General features: G+C 41.6%; 1 protein-coding gene across 1 annotated transcript in view; it reads right to left on the reverse strand.

Moving 5' to 3' along the window:
* The window catches only part of LOC129829775 (uncharacterized), a 43804-nt gene extending 25258 nt beyond the window's left edge, over nucleotides 1–18546 (reverse strand). The window contains exons 1-7 of the mRNA XM_055891683.1: nucleotides 18387–18546; nucleotides 17960–18151; nucleotides 16980–17559; nucleotides 16513–16678; nucleotides 5407–5518; nucleotides 3786–3876; nucleotides 1866–1952 (exon numbers count right to left, since the gene is read on the reverse strand). Of these exons, the coding sequence (XP_055747658.1) occupies nucleotides 1866–1952; nucleotides 3786–3876; nucleotides 5407–5518; nucleotides 16513–16678; nucleotides 16980–17559; nucleotides 17960–18151; nucleotides 18387–18481 (1323 nt within the window). The 5' untranslated portion in view covers nucleotides 18482–18546. The remainder of the gene's footprint in view (nucleotides 1–1865; nucleotides 1953–3785; nucleotides 3877–5406; nucleotides 5519–16512; nucleotides 16679–16979; nucleotides 17560–17959; nucleotides 18152–18386) is intronic.
* Between the last annotated feature and the right edge of the window lie 2832 nt (nucleotides 18547–21378).

The following is a 21378-nucleotide window of genomic DNA, read 5'->3' on the forward strand; positions in this document are numbered from 1 at the left end:
CAAAGCCCAGTTCAGCTCCATCGTTCATTGAAGTTGATGGGTCATTTATAACAAAACCATTTGATATTTTAATAACTATTTCACTGGTGAAGTGGGAAAACTCAGAGGTGAAATGACAACATTGAACAATGAACCATTGTTGTATGAAATATCTAATAATGAAAGAGAAGGATTGCTATTTTGAATTTGGTCAAATTCATGTGGGGGAGGTGGAAAAATGATTATTATCCATCAATAATGATAAGCCACCAGGTATAGACAATCTTGATGGAAAAACAATTGAGAATGGTAGCAGACTGTATTGCCACCCCTGTTTTCGATATCCATAACCAAAGCCTAAAGAAGTGTGTGTGTACAAGTGTACAAGTGTACAAGAGTGGAAGGAAGCTAAAGCAATTCCCCTTCCTAAAAATAGTAAAGCTCCCTTTGCTGGCTCTAACAACCACACAATCAGTTTGCAATCTGTTCTTAGTAAACTGATGGAGAGAATTGTTTGACCAAATATGATGCTATTTTTCAGAGAACAAGTTAACAACTGACTTTCAGCATGCATATAGAGAAGGGCACTCAACTTGCACTGCACTGACTCAGATGACAGATGACTGGTTAAACTAAATAGATAATAAGATGAGAGTTGGAGGTATATGGTTACATTTCAGTGTAGCCTTTGATGTTATTGATCAGAAATTGTTATTGAAGAAACTAACTTGCAATGGCTTTACATCACCTGCCAACACATGGTTCGATAGTTATTTATCCAAAAGAACCTAGAGTGTTCTTCAGTGGAAGCTTCTATAACACTAGATATTTACCGTGCGGTGTCCCTCAGGGCAGTTCCCTAGGGCTGTTACTCTTCTCAATTTTTACAAATGTTTTGCCACTGGACTTACACAATACTAGAATGACTTTGACACAAACATCTACTGTACTAGTTGTTCAGGCTCTGTTCTTGTCCCATCTTGATTACTGTCCGATAATATGGTCAAGTGCAGCAAAGAAAGACTTAGCAAAGCTGCAGCTGGCTCAAAACAGAGCAGCACACCATGAAACCCTTAACTGCAAAATAGAGAACTAGCATCAACAACATGCCTGCCAGTCTTTCCTGGTTGAGGGTTGAGGAAAGATTAAGTACTTCTCTTCTAGTTTTTATGAGAAGTATTACTGTAATGAAAATTCCAGATAGTCTGCATAATCGCATAACATTCAGTTCAGACACCCATGCATACCCCACAAGACATGCCACAAGGGGTCTCTTCAAAGTCTCCAAGTCCAAAATGAATTCACGGCAACGCACAGTATTATACAGAGCCATGATCACATGAAACTCCCAAGCAAACAGCAAAATTACCTTTAAAAAAGGGGACACAGACACATTCTAACACACATTTTCTTTGTATTGTTTGTATATTTTTTTGCATTGTTTGTTTATTGTTTTATTTTACATTTGTGTGACTGTTCTTGGCTATCAGTGTATCAGTGTTTTGTTACTTGTCATGTTTTGTATTTTTTGTGGACTCCAGGAAAAGTAGCTGCTGCTTCAGAAAAAGCTAATGAGGATCAGAATAAACATTCCATATGTCCTACCACTCAGAATGCATGTTTCAAAACATTGCTTCATACTAAGTTCAGACATAGGATCTTAATTTGATTACCCTGTTACAGGGGAACTTTCCTGCAATGCAGGACATTTTACATTTGTAGTGTATTTTAAGTTTTAAAAGGCTTCCGAAGTGTGTAATTTCCACTTCGAAATTTCAGACTTGATTTTGCTGCTGTAGAAAACTGGCTCAAATTAAGATCCTACAGCTGTAGTATGCTAGTGTTGATATTAAACTAATGTTCATATCAGGCCAAAGTGAACTCACCGGCTGCAGATCCTCCATGCTTATGGGCAGCTCTCTTAGAGTCAGCAGCAGGTCCAGTCTGGAGTTCAGGTAAGGAATGTTGCACATCTGTAATAGGGAGGCAGTTACATGAGTAATACACAGTCACAGAACCCACACACACATACTACATGCACACCAAACACAAACACGCACGCACACGAACAATATCACACATTCTATTTATATGTAATTATTCAGATTGATTTAAAAAACACTCCGTCTACTGGGATCCGCGTAAGAGACACTATGGGGTGGCTACTAGTGGCTACTAATTACTTCTTCCTAAAGACTCTCCTCAACCCTTCTTCTCTAACAGGAGCAGCTACATCTAAGAGCTATGATTCCCTGGTGGGTATGTTGTGGGCTGTCTTGTCTTCAGTCTGATTTAGCAGAGAAGCTGAAGGCTTGACATCTTGAAACGATTGGCTGAGCTGCCTAGTCGACCTTTGGGTTGGTTGCTAACCTTTAATAAATCACTCTGGGTTGTCACGCAACAGTGTGTCGTTCATGCACAGGTGCATCAGGCCCCAGACACTGTGTCGTTCATGCACAGGTGCAACAGGCCCCAGACACTGTGTCGTTCATGCACAGGTGCATTAGGCCCCAGAAGCCAAAGAGCCTTGGTCTGATCGGGATTAGTGAAAGATGTTAGGTTTGGGGTTATTTCTTGATCCTAGTAATTAATCAGCTACTACAGACAGCGTGTAGCTGAATCTTATGTAATATACATTTTACAAGACCCGCTTATTAACATACTGATACATATGACCTACCTAAATAAAAACGTTACTTTGAAAATTGTTACAAGGGACATCCCTTTTTAGTTTATCTCAAAGGTTGAATATGGGACTCACTAAAACCCCTCTTACCCAGAGAACCTTGGAAACACTACAGGATGCATGTGAACTGAGGACACAAAATGTGTTGCTAAGCCCTTCCACCATGAGAGGTGTTACTGCCACAATGTCTCCCAACATATCCATATGCATGGTGTCAGATCATAGTGTGAAGAACATGGCCGGCTGATCTTGCTTCTTGGCGCATCTGCCATCCCTTCTGCCCATCATCAACCACATGGGGTACTTTTACAGTGTATCTACAGGTGGGAAGCCTCATCATCCAGTATGTGTGAAAGAGGATAAAGGTGACTAAGGATACAGCAGGACTCCATAAGGAGAAGAGGAATCATTGAGGAAGAAATGCATATTATTACCATGCAAATCATTGATGCAGAAATTACATAACATCAGCATCCTGGAAAAAACTTTAAAGATATAGCTCAACAAAATTACATATTGGTTTCCTTACTAACGTTTTAGCATTTGTGGCACAATTCCCATTCTAGTCATGGGACCGATATTAGCATTTTTCGCACATCATGTTCAAATAATCTCTAAGTGACTTAGTTTCACAATAAATGTAATATACTTTTGGATGATTTGAACGTGATGCATGAAAAATACTAATATCAGTCCCATGACATGAATGGGATTTGTGCAACAAATGCTAAAACGTTAGCATGTGGAAACAGGACCAGGGTAAGTAGACCAAAGCATGGATTGCTGTCATACATTGTCCATAGACTGCTTACAGGGTAAGTAAATCAATGTGTCATTATGTAATTTGGGTGAACTAACCCTTTTCAGGAATTCAAAAATGTGGTTTATTTTGTAGATACATCACATCCCCTCATTACAATTCACAAGGTGTTTTTAATTACTTTAATTGGTCATCCATTCATGAAGCATGCACAGCACATGGACGGTAAGAGCTTCTTCTAATTTATGTAAACAAAATCAAAATTGGCAAACATTAAGGTTTATCTAGGACATCTGTGATAAGTAGGTATGGTAAGGCATTACCGTAGTCTTGGAAAGCATGGCATGCTAAGCTACTTACCTCCAACATGTACTGGTCCACAACATGCAGCTCTGACACAGACCCCTTGTAAGATTTATACATTTCCATATCATCTGAGGTAGGTACATATCTATAAAGGAAACATATTTAACATATTTAAATGTATGTCTTCATTATGTCTTTGTTATGTTATTTTTTATGTCTTTATTAAACATAAATCACAACATAAATCCCAGTTTGTCATTTTTCCCTCTTGATTGTGTCATGAGTCAATAAGCAATGTTAGGGTTGAGTGGATCTGCTCTGCTTTGCTGCAGATCCAAACAGTAGCTGACATCTTATCGATACGGTGTGACATTTCATTCCTCCTCAATGTCTAATAATAAGTCAGGCTAAATATAATGCCTCCCTCAGTCAGTCAGTATAGCACTGATCAGTTGTGTACATAGTCTGAATGGCACTGAGGCTTTGGTAATTGAATAAAAGGAGTCACCTTTTCAGTTACAATGCATAAATGAAGTGAAATACAACAAACACTTTTTCATAAGACACACAATCCGGGCTTCATCCAAAATGGCACCAAGTAGTGGTAGCCAGGTAATGCTCTATAAAGAAAATAGGTCAGGGTCCCATTTAGGATCATGCAATGCCATTCCCCCTTTCTCTAGCTTTCTCTGAGACAGCCATAATGCTAGGCTGATTTCCAGTGATCCGGAGAAAGGGGAGTGATTAAAAGCCAAGTAGCTCTGATGGCCTCCGTCAGCTCCTATGAAGCAGCAGGACTGTTGAAGCCAGCCACGGCCATCCATTCATTCACTTGCACTGAGTTTGAACCCAAATTGAATCTCTTTTTCTCCCGTCCTCTGTCATCTGAGTGTATTTCAAATCCAAACCAGACATTCACTTTTTCATGAGCCCTGGGATGTGGCGCTGGATTAGAGCTATAGAGCTATAGAGCTATAGCCGCATGGCATTAATATTGCAGGCCCTATGGGGAGTGGTTTCTATCAGAGATTGTATTCCTGATGCCCACGCGATGCCACATTAAAATATATATTACGTTTTCATAGAATAAATATAATCCTCTATGAGGTACATTAGATCACCGTTCTTTGATCAGGTCAGCACCTCACCAAAAGAAAGCACTGAGTAAACTGTAGAGACGGAGGCAAGCATTTTACCCAGCTTTCAGTGTTATACCCCTGAGAGTAACTCAATAGTGTCTATCTCCTCAAATACCTCACCAATGAAAGTTTTATTAGTTGTCTGCTCTGGTAAAAGGTTCTGGCATCTGCTCTTTAGTATTAGAGCAAACGCTATAGAGACTACTACTTCTGTCTCTCTTACTCACATGAACTGGCAGTGACTTCACTTGCCATGTCTCATAGGCTTCATTGGGTTTATTCCTGTATGTATGATCCCTGTATGTACCCTGCACTCGTAACACTTGTTCTTACACAACCTAATGTTTTACCAACCTGTCCCCTTACTGGTCTTGTGTATGTACCATGTAAAATCTTACAAGTTATACTGCTGCCCTGCATCGGACTTGATAAAATCCTGCATCAAGTCTGAATCTGTTTTCTTCTCAATGCAGGCAACTGCAGTTGTATCCAAATTCGAGATTAATCTGCAACATGAATGTGTAATCCCTTCTTACCTCCTCAGGGAAGTGATCTGTTCATCAGTGAAACCTCCCTCACCCTCATTAACCAAGAACAGTTTGTCCTTTAGTTCTCCTGGCTGCACATGGAAACTTTTGAGGAAAATATCTGGGGGAATAATCAGGAAAACAAAATCAACACGCTTACTCAAAAACGTCACATGAATGGTTTTACTCTTGACAGGGAGATACTCTTTTTCCTGTACCTGCAACTTGAAATGAAATAATTGAAGACAAAAGGTGCTTGGATTAATTATCTCTCTCAAGTGCCTTTGGGGTGCACTCATTTGTATTCTATCAAATCCAAACTGATGGGAGTTTGTTTTACCTAACAACCTCTGTGTATGCTGCAGGAGTTGGGAGAAAAACAATTCATTAGTACTACACTATCACGCTAAAACACTTTCAAATTAAATATTGTAAGGAATTATTGTGATATGCAGTCAGAGATGGATTCATCCACTGATTGAGTAACACCCAGTTCAAGGTTTTAGAAGTAATATGCAGCTAGATTCTATGCTATTCTCCTCGTATTAATTTAATAGGTCGACCGTCAGTTAATTAAAAAGCCCCAATCTGACAGGGGTGTGCGGGGTGCTCACTGCACTCTGCTTCTTCATGTATTGATCAGTCTGCTCTGCTTTGGGCCAAAGCAAGAGGTCTCATCTAGAAGGAGAAATAATGTTTAAGTATTTCCTACATTACAAGGTAATTTTAAACACCACGCCACAAATATATTCCATTCTCTTCCGTCCTTTTTACCTTCCTTTCCTCCATGTTAATTATGTTCCCTTGGACCACCATTTTCTTATATTATGTTTAATAAGAAAATGGTGGTCCTCTGTAGCTCAGCTGGTAGAGCATGGTGCTTACAACAGCAGGATAGTGGGTTAAATTCCAAGGACCACCTATACGTTCAAAAGTTATGCACACGTGACTGTAAGTCACTTTGAGTCTGCTAGATGGCATAAATGATATATTATAGAAAATTTGTGTTAAGTGAGTGTTGAGAAGTACAGGTACAGGTGAGAAGTACAGGTATAGTGGGTAGTCAGTCACGACCCTTGATGTTTTTATTTACCTTGGATGTAATGTGACAAGACTGATATTTCTAATCTTGCCACATCAAGACTACAGCTATTTTCTATTCAAATGTCAGTGTCTGTGTAACAATTAACATGACAAAATGTGTCAAAATCATCCTGATATACGACATCCAGTGATGACAGGGTAACAGGGTACATGTCCCACGGGGGACCAGTACGAAAAAAAGTATGAAAATGTATGCATTTGGAAGACCCATTTGCGACAAAGCTTTAACTTCCTGACTTATGTCTTGAGATGTTTCTTCAATATATCCACATAATTTTCCTGACTCATGATGCCATCTATTTTGTGAAGTGCACCAGTCCCTCCTGCAGCAAAGCAACCCCACAACATGATGCTGCCACCCCTATGCTTCACAGTTGGGATGGTGTTCTTCGGCTTGCAAGCCAACCCTTTTTCCTTCAAACATTACGATGGTCATTATGGGCAAACTGTTCTATTTTTGTTTCATCAGACCAGAAGACATTTCTCCAAAAAGTACGATCTTTGTCCCCATGTGCAGTTACAAACCGTAGTCTGGCTTTTTTTATGGCAGTTTTGGAGCAGTGGCTTCTTCCTTGCTGAGGGGGCTATCAGGTTATATCGATATAGGACTCGTTTTACTGTGGAGATACTTTTGTGCCTGTTTCATCCAGCATCTTCACAAGGTCCTTTGCTGTTGTTCTGGGATTGATTTGCACTTTTCGCACCAAAGTACGTTAATCTCTAGGAGAGAGAATGCGTCTCCTTCCTGAGCGGTATGACGGCTGCATGGTCCCATGGTGTTTATAAGTGCGTACTATTGTTTGTACAGATGAACGTGGTACCTTCAGGCGTTTGGAAATTGCTCCCAAGGATGAACCAGACTTGTGGGGGTCCACAATTTTTTTCTGAGGTCTTGGCTGATTTCTTTTGATTTTCCCATGATGCCAAGCAAAGAGGCACTGAGTTTGAAGGTAGGCCTTGAAATACATCCACAGGTACACCTCCAATTTACTCAAATTATGTCAATTAGCCTATCAGAAGCTTCTAAAGCCATGACATAATTTTCTGGAATTTTACAAGCTTTTTAAAGGCACAGTCAACCTAGTGTATTTAAACTTCTGAACCCCTGGAATTGTGATACAGTGAATTATAAGTGAAGTAATTTGTCTGTAAACAATTTTTGGATAAATTACTTGTGTCATGCACAAAGTAGATGTCCTAACCGACTTGCCAAAACTATAGTTTGTTAACAAGAAATTTGTGGAGTGGTTAAAAAAATAGTTTTAATGTCTCCAACCTAAGTGTATGTAAACTTCCAACATCAACTGTATTTGGCTAACGTGTATGTAAACTCACAAAACTCCATATTCGAGTAATTTACATAACTCACATTACTATGAAGTGGCAGACACGGAGATAGACAGTGCATGGGTGCTGAAAGTAGGCTAATTAATGTAAACAGTCTTCATTTTAATTTTATTTTAGGCTACTAACAACAAGAGGGCTTTGCGTTGGAGACTATTTTTTCCTATTCAAAAAATAAGAGGTAAGCCTACCTGTTTGACAGATGAAATGATAGTTTACTATCCATGTACTTTGTCAGTCAATTCCTTCAGTCACCATACACTACTTAAATATCTCTGTGTCAGTGAAGGGCTTTGTGTGTTAAAACCAGGGCTCGAATTGAGAGCGTATGTGAGGGAATTGTGGCTTTTGTTAAAGAAAATGGCTAAAAGCATAGGCCTACCTCTTGTTAGCATAAAAATGATGGACCTGATTATATAAAGTGATCTATATCGAAGCTTTAGTCCGCAATGCTTTATACTAGAAACAAGCTGTTAAATGCAGGGGAAAGACGTGACTCTGATGCATATGGGATATCTTTGGTTTCTCTACATGACATTCAGAGTCTGCGCTACAACCCTCTATAGCCAAGGAGACAAAAATGCACTTTGCTTGGGAAGTAATGTGTGATTCTGTCACTATCAATTGATGTTCATTTCAACAGGATATTAAAAAACATACTAACACTAAATCAGTCAGGAGCAAGCTAGCTAAGGAACAAAAATGTATTATTTAGGCTATATTATTATTATTTCAAAGCTATAGCTTGCCATTTAAGAATTAAATTGTGAAGCATTTGTGACACATTACAGGCTGGCAGGATCGCTCAGGATTTCAACAACACATCAACAACATCACTTCAACAATATGCCTATAAATTTAGCATTTATGCTGTATATAATGACATTTTCAAAAATAAATCACTTAGAATTATATAATAATGAAATGAAAAATGCTATATTAGGCTATACAGTCATTCTACACTGCCTTTGAATTCACTTTTAGAAACCCAAGTTTGGCCAGTCTTTGGTTTGAGGATCATGCGGTGAGCTATGCATGCCTACATTTTTACATTTGACATTTGGGTCATTTAGCAGACGGTCTTATCCAGAGTGAATTACAGTTAGTACATTCAGTTAGTGCTTAGTTTGTTAATTTAGTCGAGCTGATGCTCTTGTACTCCCATGCCTTAATCCAGGCTGTATCACATCCGGCCGTGATTGGGAGTCCCATAGGGCGGCGCACAATTTGGCCCGGGATAGGCCGTCATTGTATATAAGAATTTGTTCTTAACTGACTTGCCTAGTTAAATAAAGGTTAAATAAAAAATGAAATACATTAAAAAAATTACAGTCAACACAAATGTATTTTTTAACAACAATATCATGGAATCAAACAGTAGTGTTGCATGGGGTAAAAAAAGCCATACTACAACCTATGTGTTGTGATAATTGCGTTGTTTGCTCTATAACCTGTTAGTCCATATGCCTTGCGACCATGATATATAGGCCCAAAGGCGGAGACAATAAGAAGACACAGTAGCAGACTAAATTCAACCAGAGAGCAACCTCTGCTAGGTGATGTCCACAAAGTATATTGCATGTAACAAACAGTTAACCTACAGAACGGTCAAGTAAGTTAATGTTTCCGACATTTTCGGACCACTAAACAACCATTGATATAGAACCACGGAGAGTTCCCGCAAGTCGCAAAGAAAACAAGAGCTGCCTCCACTATTCCAGCACCATTTAAACTTCAACATTTAAACATCATAAAATCACCGATGCTTAGTCTAATACAGTGACAACTAAAAGATGCCAAAACGATTTAGTCCAATCAACATAAGCTAAATATGATGGTGTGTTTGCGTGCGTGTTTGTGCAAGTAGAAAAAACATGTTGACTCACCCTACTTGTAGAGAAACACCAATGCCATCCTCCTCTCTTTCATGCTGACGAAACGGTCTATGACTTTGTCTGGCAGTACACACTTTTATTTTTTGTTGTCCTAGGCTACCTGGCTAAATAGTTGTTCGCTAGCCTAACTTCCTTTCTTGGGCAACTTTAGCTAGTTAACGTTAGCCGTCTACATCTAGACACATATTGAACTTCCATCATCTCAGGCCAGGGGCACAATGTATGAATTAATGGTTGGATCAGTATCGCAGATACAATCATTGGCCAGTACGGAGAATTAAGTAAAACCACAAGACCAAATACCTATCTCCCTCCATGACTAATTTAGGAAAAGGCCAATTTTAGCTAGCTAGCCACCGGAAGACAACAACACAATAAGATGCAACAATTCAAGTTGTTTCTGTAAATGACGTATGCTCTCAATACGATTTTCATAGAAGTGAGGCCAAATCCAAACGGGCTTCCCTTGACACTTTTTTTTGGTGCCCCAGGATCATTCAGAGTTGAGCTCACTCAGTTTAGCTCAATGCTGATTGGCTATTATTTTGTTATTTTTTATCAAGAGAGGCCAAATGCTCACTGGCTTCCTTGCATTCAATACTATGGGCGGCAACAATGTCATACTCTTTTGGACCAGACAGCATCAGATAGATGGCCTACACATACAGACAGAAGGGCGCTGTTTCACTCGCTCAGATGCTTTCTCCAGTGAGATACATTCAGCCTCTTGTGAATTGAAGGACAATTATGAAACAAAGAAGCTTAAACTTAGACTATCCTCTTTTTTACCCCTACCCTGTATAGAAATCAAAACCACTCCGGTGCTGCAGCATGCGCTCATTTGTTGTCATGCCCTACTGTGGTATTACAAAAGATTATAGTTGTCTCTAGTCAGGGAAAATTATGTAGAATTGCATGAAATGCGTTTATAAAAGGCAATTTTTTTATTGAACCGCAAATAAGATTAATGCAGTGGTTTTATTAAAATAGAGATATTTTCACCCCTACCCTTCTGCAGTGGTCTGCGACTCTGCAACCTCCTGGCTACTTTGCCATGCAATGCTTACAAAACCAATAACAGTTTCTAAAACTGCATATCTAAAGGCACTGGTCTGTTCTAGGAGTGAGGGTAAATGGTAGGCATGTTCTCTGCTATGCACTTTATGTGTTCATTTTTATTTAGGGTTCAGGAGAGTGTCACTTGTTTTTGTTTTTTTTCAAACATTCAGGGAGGGTCAGGTAAAAAAATATATTTTACTGAAGGGAGGGCCATTTATTTTCATTTCAGAGAGGTCCGATGTTCTCCAGTTATCACTCATTATAAATGATATATAGTTCCTTAGAAAATAGCCATTTCTGATGTCACCAAGCAGGCCAAAACTCCATCCCACCAAAAAAAGGCGGTCTTTTCAAACGGTTCTTAAACTAAGGGCATTATCATCATTTTCACAATTTCACAGTATTATTGCAACTTCATAGCGTAGAAATATATATATATTTCTTTTTAACAATAAAATCACATTTTTGACTGTACTAAGCCTTTAAGAGCGGTGATGTTCTACTAAAGATTAAGTGCTCATGTAATTACCTGATGTTGCTATGCTGCTGCCTAGCCTTCGCTTTGGCAGAAAGTTATAGAAACAGACCATTTTGCTTGTTAATTTGCTCTTGGCCAAACTATTTTTTTTATCCTAACAAATTAGGATACAGAAATGTAGAGTGTATCACACAGGAGGCAGAGTGAACCACAGGTGTACTTTTAATTGCTAATCCAGTCATTTCTGAATTTGCATCCCAAATGGCACCCTATTCCCTACATAGTGCATTACTTTTGACCAGGGTTCATAGGGCTGTCGGGAATAAGGTGCCATTTGGGGAACACCCTCAGTCCTCAATGAGACACTGGATAATGCTCTCAACACAACCTTGATTAGACATGCTAACATAAGAGCATACTAGGGAGCTCTCGTGTCGAATCAATCACCATATTAATTAAGCACATGTTTAAAAGTACAAGAAGGGCAAACTCTGGGATGGCACTACACAGTGCACAATAAAATGTTTCCTCTTAAAACTGAGTGGGGTATTTGAATGTGAGACCTTCCTCTCTGTGTGAAACAAATAATGTATTAGTACTATGAGGTTAACTAGTCTTTTTTGCTCGTCTTAGAAAGCTTAGAAGACTGCAATTATCAGTTATCAAACAGATAAAAGGATTGAGCAAATCCAACTGGCGTAATCTTCTTCTGCTACAGATATAGGATCTTAATTTGGGCCAGTTTGCTACAGCAGGAAAATAATCCTGCAGCAACATGACATGTGATTTATTATGTGTATTATAATAAATTGAACATTATTATAAGGAAAAATCAAGTCTGAAATTTCAAAGTGGAAATTACAAACTCCAGAAGACTTTTTAAAACTGAAATACACTACAAGTTTAAAATGTCCTGCATTGCAGGAAAGTTCTACTGCAACAGGGTGATCAAATTAAGATCCTACACTTGTAACTAGCTATATAGAATGTGCTTCACTCTTTGATATTCAATATTTTTCTAATCAATTTAGTCCAATTTAGTGTTTCGTCGGTAATACCTGGAAAAAGAGTGAGTCATGACCTGAGCAGTGGTTGACTACATAGTATTAGACCCACAATAAGTAATTCTGTTCTGTTTATCTCCTCTCAGGGTTCAGATATTTTCTTGAAGGAATGAAGACAAACACAACACCATAAGCACCTGTCCATGACCATCCTGCATGCCTCCCCTGCTCCCCTGCACTTATCTACCATCCTGTATGTCTCCGCTGCTCCCCTGCACTTATCTACCATCCTGCATGCCTCCCCTGCTCCCCTGTACTTATCTACCATCCTGCATGTCTCCGCTGCTCCCCTGCACTTATCTACCATCCTGCATGCCTCCCCTGCTCCCCTGTACTTATCTACCATCCTGCATGTCTCCGCTGCTCCCCTGCACTTATCTACCATCCTGCATGCCTCCCCTGCACTTATCTACCATCCTGCATGCCTCCCCTGCACTTATCTACCATCCTGCATGCCTCCCCTGCACTTATCTACCATCCTGCATGCCTCCCCTGCACTTATCTACCATCCTGCATGCCTCCCCTGCTCCCCTGTACTTATCTACCATCCTGCATGCCTCCCCTGCACTTATCTACCATCCTGCATGCCTCCCCTGCTCCCCTGCACTTATCTACGTGTTGTCATGCAGCCTGCCTGTGGCATAGAGACAGGCTATAGCCAACAGAGAACACATATAAGCACACTGCTAGAAGGGAAAATGCTCTTAATCTCATCATAATACCGCCACCTGGATATAGATAGTTCATATCCATCTGGTTGAATGTAAAACTGTAAGCTATATGCATAAGCACTTTGTCATTAAGGATAAGAGTGTTATGATTGCAAACGCAGAACATAACCGTAATACTGTAATAACTACGTATAATAATAACCATGAATTATTTATCTAAATGATTTATTGTAATTTACAATACACTAATAGAAGTCATACTGTATGTATCTAGCAACAATATTAGCTATAGCTCCTTGGATAAATAGAGAAAATACTGTCACTGTCCATGCGCAACAGAAAAATAATAGATAACAGATAGTTGGCAGAGATCCTGCTGATGAGCATGCAGAGCTCATCTAAAGCAAGCATAATCTTTGTGTGTGTGTGTGTGTGTGTGTGTGTGTGTGTGTGTGTGTGTGTGTGTGTGTGTGTGTGTGTGTGTGTGTGTGTGTGTGTGTGTGTGTGTGTGTGTGTGTGTGTGTGTGTGTGTGTGTGTGTGTGTGTGTGTGTGTGTGTAGCACCCTTTTCCCTCTCTCATGCTGGCGGCAGAGAGATGCATCACCTGGAGTTGCCCACAGGAGGTAGTCACCAATCACAGTGCCTTACATTTACACAATTTTAGCAGACACTCTTATCCAGAGCGACTTACAGTAGTTAATGCGTACATTCTCGCACTGTTCCCCAGTGAACATCAAACCCACAGCCCTGGCATGGCACACACCATGCTCTACCAACTGAACCACATGGGGCTGCCTAGTCAGAGCACAACTTTCCAGGGCACAGAAAGGAGAGGAGCACACTTGGAGTGTATCCTATCCTGTTCTATTCTATGACAGACGCTCAGAGCAACTGTCGCACAGGACTCCATCCATAATTCATGGCCATGCATACTCTAATTGTGTTGCCAGCCTGCACACTTGTACTGATGCCATTTAACAACCCTCTCTGCTGCACCACACGTGTATCACTTCACTCTTTCTGTGCCACTTTGAAGACCTGCGAGAAGAGAACTCTAAAATATTTCTTCCTCATTCTCACACGCCACATGCACACACTTTATCCATTGGTCTTAGGTTGCCTTGAGCTACGCCAAGTCATAGACTTTGTCCCAAGTGGTGCAGCGAGACACTGCATCTCAGTGCTAGAGGCATCATTACAGACCCTGGTTCGATTCCAGGCTGTATCACAACTGGCCGTGATTGGGAGTCCCATAGGGCGGCGCACAATTAGCCCAGAGTTTTCCAGGTTAGGGTTTGGCCGGGGTAGGCCGTCATTGTAAATGAGAATTTGTTCTTAACTGACTTGCCTAGTTAAATAAAGGTTAAATAAAAAAAAATAAAAAAATTGATGCTCAACTGAACAGCAGTCAAAGCCATTAAGTGAAGAAGAAAAAATATGGAAGCTTACCCATAGAAATAGAATGTATAGAATGGGCGTTCCCCATTTAATTGCCTGGATTAACTGGTCCAAGCTCGTTCTATTCATTCTATTTCTATGGCTTTACCAAGGTTCTGATAGACTCAGACTGCCCCCTGTAGACATGCAGTGCAGTTCAAAGGGGAGGACAACCCATATCTGCATCTACACTGAAACTAGCAGCATTATTCTTCAAGGATGGTTATCCGAAAATGTATGCACTCACTACTGTAAATTGTTCTAGATAAGAGCTTCTGCTAAATTAATAAAATGCTAAAAATAAATAAAAATGTCTTAATGTCTCAAAGCATTAATTCTATTCCAATGCTTCAATGTTCAACCTAATCCTTCAATGTTGGTTATTTCTTGTGTCTCGTTATGTAGCTACTGTACAATTTTTTTTGCATCTTTTCTCAAGCAAATACATGTGGTATTGAGATTAGATGGAGAATGAGTCAGTACACTGATGTAAAGCTTATAGAGTTTGCTATTAAGTACTACCATCTGGTGGTTGCAAAAAGGTGTTACTTATTTTTTACAACTCAACTGCAGTAATCAAGCACTGCGTGTATTTTCAAACAAATCTGTTATCTGCGAGAAAATAATGTTGATGGATCTGATAAGAGGAATACCTATGTGAGAATGTTGTTCATAGACTACAGCTCAGCGTTCAAAACCGTAGTCCCCTCCAAGCTCAGCTTCAAGCTTGGGACCCTGGGACTGAACACCTGCTTCTGCAAGTGGATTCTGGACTTCCTGACGGGCCGACCCCAGGTGGTGAGGATAGGTAACATCACCTCAACCATGCAGACACGCAACACGTGGGGCCCCACAGGGGTGTGTGCAGTCCTGTCCTGTACTCCCTATTCACCCACGGCTGCGTGACCACGCATGACTCCAACACCATCATCCAGTGTGCTGATGACACGACAGTGGTAGGCTTGATCACGGGCACGATGAGAGTTACCTGGTGTCCAAATCACAAAATAATTAAAATGTTCCACACACACACACGCACACAGTTGTGAATAAGGCATGACAGCGCCTCTTCTGTCTCATGAGATTGAAAAGATTTGATATGGGCCCTCAAATCCTCTAAAAGTTCTACAGCTGCACCATTGAGAGCATCTTGACTGGCTGCATCACTGCTTGGTATGGCAACTGCACCGCCCTCGAACGCATAACCCTACAGAGGGTGGTGCGAACAGCCCAGTACATCGCTGGGGCTGAGCTCCCTGCCATCCAAGACCTCTATATCAGGCGGTGTGAAAAGACCCCGCCCAACCGAGCCACACTGTTCTCTCTGCTTCTGTTTGGCAAGGGGTACCGGAGCAACAAGTCTGACACCAACTGGCTCCTAAACAGCTTCAATCCCCAAGCCATAAGACTGCTAAATAGCTAACAAAATGTCTACATGGACTATCAGCATTGACCCTTATATTTTATTTGTATTTTGCAGTCTCTATGCACACTCACAGGACTCTACACACTCATACACTCACACTCCAACACACACACACACTCACACACACACTTGATTTGCTCACACACACACATAACACACATTCATACTGACTCTACACACATGCACAAACACTCACAAAAAATCATCAGATACGCTGCAGCTACTCTGTTTATCATACAGTATATCCTAATGGCTAGTCACCTTACCCCTATACATATTTACCCCCGCCACTCCACTCCAATATCCCTGCACATTGTAAATATGGTATTGGAACTGACCTGGAACTGATCCTGTATATAGCTTACTTAAGTTCTCGTGTTTTTCTCATTTCCATTTCTCATGTGTTTTTGTTCTACTTTACTTTATTTTATAGTATTACTGATATTGATTGCTGCATTTTTGGGAAAGAGCTCGCAAGAAAGGCATTTCACTGTACTTGTGCACATGACAATAAAACTTGAAAAATAAGTTGTGTACAACCAGGGGGAAAAATGGCCAGAAAATAGAGCATATAGTTGTGAAAGCATATAGGCCTATCACCTCAAACTTCCATACAAGTCATTGTAAAGCTACTTACTAAAGTTGTGAGCAACCTTCGTATTGAGCATGATGTGAAGGTTAATGCTGGGCTCGGTGATCCCACCAAATGTTCCCAAATCTTGAACTGCAAATTGCTCATACAAGCGTGAAGTGTCAATTTCAATGTTCCCAGCATTTCCCCGTGTCCAGCATGATTTCTCTATCTGCCAAGAGACCAATCACAATCACCACAAAGACAAACTGGATTCTCTATGAAATGCAATGATCCAGGAAGCTACGGAGATACTGTAGAGAATAATTCTATACAGTCCTCAAGGAAATGAAGAAGTGGAATTTAGGTCATTCCTTATTGCAAACTATCAGACAAAACCTTCTCACGGATTGGACTCAAGTGTAGCGTCATATAAGGCGATATACCATAATATAACATAATTGACAATGTGCACGACTATATTACATGGTTACAAATGTAATAAAGAGGGATAAATAAAACCATAGTAGTACCTTATCTGAACCAACCTCATCCCAGTGGAAGGCCCTGGTCCGCTCTGTTAGGGGTTTTCTACTGGGCTTAAAGGGCAATGGAGGAGGCATAGGAATGAAGGGGGGAGCTGGCACCATTGAGGGAATGGGTACAGGGACAGTGGCAGGGACATGGACAGGATCAAGGACTGGTGCCAGGACAGGGACAGGGACAAAACCAGGAACAGAATCAGGGGCAGGTGCAGGGGAAAGGACAGGACTAGGGAAGGGGACATTCACTAGTAACTTCACAGGGCTGCAGGGTATTGGGAGAGGCGAGGTTGGAGGTTTACTCTCAATCTTTTTTCCAGCCGATAGATTATCTGCACTGGAGACAAGATCTGTTCCTTGGAGGCCTTGTCTGTCACTGGACTTGTTCTCCTCCAGAATGTCTTTGACATTGTCATAGATTCTTAAAGCCCTGTTTTCCTCATAGAAGTGCTCCGACTGAGACGTGCGTTTCCAGTTCAGGCATAGCTTATCTATGGCCTGGACCCAAGCATCCCTCTCCTTCTGGATGGCTTCTGTGCTTTTGGAAAGTTCTGTCACAGGTACCTGGAACCTGCAATACATCAACATCACTCATCTTAACTTCCTCTATTGGCAGTAAACAAACAATGGCAATCACTGGGCAAACAATTGAAATCTAAATGTATGGTATTAGATGTTGTCAAATAGAAGTGCTTATGGTGTGTTTATACAATGCATACAGTGATGAGAATGGTGTGTTGGTAGCAGCAATCCTCAACTGTTCAGATATGCTTCAGAATAATGTATGATTCTGTTAAAAGGTTACAACATTGTTGCTGTATTTAGATATGTAGATTAACTAACATTTGAAAATGTTTCATTGACAAAACAAAGGACTACAAGAACACATAACCTAAATTCCTTATACTCGCTTCTCTCATCCTAAACATCTACCACCCTAGTCTCAGAAAGGGTTTTACATGGTCACTCACTGATACTCATTCTTGTGAGTCAAAAGAGTGAAGGTGTCACAGCTGCGCGGTTTCTCTACACTCGTGTCCCCGTCTGAGAAATTAATGACAACTGGCAAGGATGACAAAATGACCATGTCCCCATCTGCACCTACCCCCCGCTGGCTGATGGGGAGCAGGGTCAGCTGGCCAGGATGAAGGTGAGCCTCGTACCTAACAACACAAGTGTAGATCACATCATGATGTAGATAGTAAACAACTTATAGTCAATGCAGGACTCTTCCAAACTTTGTAAAAACACTGTGTAGTAGTAATAATTGTAATAGTAGTAGTAGTTGTAGTTGTAATAGTAGTAGTAGTAATAGTAGTAGTAGTAGTGTATGTTCTTGTTGTAGTAGTTGTTGTTGTAATAGAAGTTGAAGTAGTCTAGTATAGAACACAAACATACTTCACCCATTTAAACGATGCCAATCCACCTCTCTGCAGGAACAGCAGGCCCTCCCTGAGGCTCTTTGGTGCTGGAAGCAGGGGATGCGCACACATGTCTTCACTGCCCTCCACTGGATGGCTGTAGATGTTTCTGTAGATTATCTTGTTTACAAACTGCATTATCTACACAAAAAAACACAACATCAGTGTGAAGAAGTCTCAATCAAAAATCGTACGTTTCAATTGAAAATATAAAGTCCTCAAAATGTCTTCAAACTTTATTTGAAGAATGAATGGCCCGCTGTTAACAAATTAGGGGAATTGATTGAAATCTCTCACATCTCCTATGCCTATACACAAACCAGGCTGCTGTCCACCTCTATTACAGGTTAGGGATGACTCTTTTACCTTGTGTTTGTCCTCCAGTGAGGCTGCCTCCAGCTCATAGGGTTAGGGGCGACTCTCTTACCTTGTGTTTGTCCTCCAGTGAGGCTGCCTCCAGCTCATAGGGTTAGGGGCGACTCTCTTACCTTGTGTTTGTCCTCCAGTGAGGTGGCCTCCAGCTCATAGGGTTAGGGACGACTCTCTTACCTTGTGTTTGTCCTCCAGTGAGGTGGCCTCCAGCTCATAGGGTTAGGGACGACTCTCTTACCTTGTGTTTGTCCTCCAGTGAGGTGTCCTCCAGCTCATAGGGTTAGGGACGACTCTCTTACCTTGTGTTTGTCCTCCAGTGAGGTGTCCTCCAGCTCATAGGGTTAGGGACGACTCTCTTACCTTGTTCTTGTCCTCCAGTGAGGTGTCCTCCAGCTCATAGGGTTAGGGACAACTCTCTTACCTTGTGTTTGTCCTCCAGTGAGGCTGCCTCCAGCTCATAGGGTTAGGGGCGACTCTCTTACCTTGTGTTTGTCCTCCAGTGAGGTGTCCTCCAGCTCATAGGGTTAGGGACGACTCTCTTACCTTGTGTTTGTCCTCCAGTGAGGTGGCCTCCAGCTCATAGGGTTAGGGACGACTCTCTTACCTTGTGTTTGTCCTCCAGTGAGGTGTCCTCCAGCTCATAGGGTTAGGGTTAGGGACAACTCTCTTACCTTGTGTTTGTCCTCCAGTGAGGTGTCCTCCAGCTCATAGGGTTAGGGACGACTCTCTTACCTTGTTTTTGTCCTCCAGTGAGGTGTCCTCCAGCTCATAGGGTTAGGGACGACTCTCTTACCTTGTTTTTGTCCTCCAGTGAGGTGGCCTCCAGCTCATAGGGTTAGGGACGACTCTCTTACCTTGTGTTTGTCCTCCAGTGAGGTGTCCTCCAGCTCATAGGGTTAGGGACGACTCTCTTACCTTGTGTTTGTCCTCCAGTGAGGTGTCCTCCAGCTCATAGGGTTAGGGACGACTCTCTTACCTTGTTTTTGTCCTCCAGTGAGGTGTCCTCCAGCTCATAGGGTTAGGGACGACTCTCTTACCTTGTTTTTGTCCTCCAGTGAGGTGTCCTCCAGCTCATAGGGTTAGGGACGACTCTCTTACCTTGTTCTTGTCCTCCAGTGAGGTGTCCTCCAGCTCATAGGGTTAGGGACGACTCTCTTACCTTGTTCTTGTCCTCCAGTGAGGTGTCCTCCAGCTCATAGGGTTAGGGATGACTCTCTTACCTTGTTCTTGTCCTCCAGTGAGGTGGCCTCCAGCTCATCGGGTTAGGGACAACTCTCTTACCTTGTTTTTGTCCTCCAGTGAGGTGTCCTCCAGCTCATAGGGTTAGGGACGACTCTCTTACCTTGTTCTTGTCCTCCAGTGAGGTGGCCTCCAGCTCATAGGGTTAGGGACGACTCTCTTACCTTGTGTTTGTCCTCCAGTGAGGTGTCCTCCAGCTCATAGGGTTAGGGGCAGGGATGACTCTCTTACCTTGTGTTTGTCCTCCAGTGAGGTGTCCTCCAGCTCATAGGGTTAGGGTTAGGGACGACTCTCTTACCTTGTGTTTGTCCTCCAGTGAGGTGTCCTCCAGCTCATAGGGTTAGGGACGACTCCCTTACCTTGTGTTTGGCCTCCAGTGAGGTGTCCTCCAGCTCATAGGGTTAGGGGCAGGGATGACTCTCTTACCTTGTGTTTGTCCTCCAGTGAGGTGTCCTCCAGCTCATAGGGTTAGGGTTAGGGACGACTCTCTTACCTTGTGTTTGTCCTCCAGTGAGGTGGCCTCCAGCTCATAGGGTTAGGGACGACTCTCTTACCTTGTGTTTGTCCTCCAGTGAGGCTGCCTCCAGCTCATAGGGTTAGGGACGACTCTCTTACCTTGTGTTTGTCCTCCAGTGAGGCTGCCTCCAGCTCATAGGGTTAGGGGCGACTCTCTTACCTTGTGTTTGTCCTCCAGTGAGGTGGCCTCCAGCTCATAGTCATGTCTTCCTCTGAAAGATATAGAGAACTTGGCCCCAACTCCGTCATCGCAGCTCTTAACACACAGGAACGGCAGCTGCCGCTTTACGATGCCTTTCTCTATGCTGCACACCATTTTAGTGTTGAAGTCAATCTAAACATACAGTATAGAGATACACGTTATTCTGAGATTATCACTGCTTTTACTCAATGATGCATGACATGGACAGTATGTACCAGCACACTACAGGCTTGCATTGTACAGTATTGTTATCACAACTCAGGAGTTGCTGTTTACTTACTGTAATGGAAGTTGTAAGACCTATTTACAGTTGTTCCCAATTATTTACACACTAAAACTGGCCCATGAGGCACAATGACCCAAACCTGTAACTAATTTACCAGAAGCAACACCAAATCTGCAATACTACTTGCACATGTTTTGCTTTACACTGAGATTGCAATTCTATAACAAACATTTGGCAATTCTCTACCTTTGGCACAACCTTCACAGCTAAAATCCCTTGTGTGCAAATGAAAAGCAACACTGTTCAACAAGCTAAACTCAAACTTAGCAGAGAGAGGTGGAGGGTGAAGACTGCAGGAAATATAACCGGTTATTGAAAACCCTGCCATCTTCCACAACATCAGAGTGAGCTTAT

Source organism: Salvelinus fontinalis, chromosome 31, assembly GCF_029448725.1.
Source record: "Salvelinus fontinalis isolate EN_2023a chromosome 31, ASM2944872v1, whole genome shotgun sequence".
NCBI classification, from domain to species: Eukaryota; Metazoa; Chordata; class Actinopteri; order Salmoniformes; family Salmonidae; genus Salvelinus; species Salvelinus fontinalis.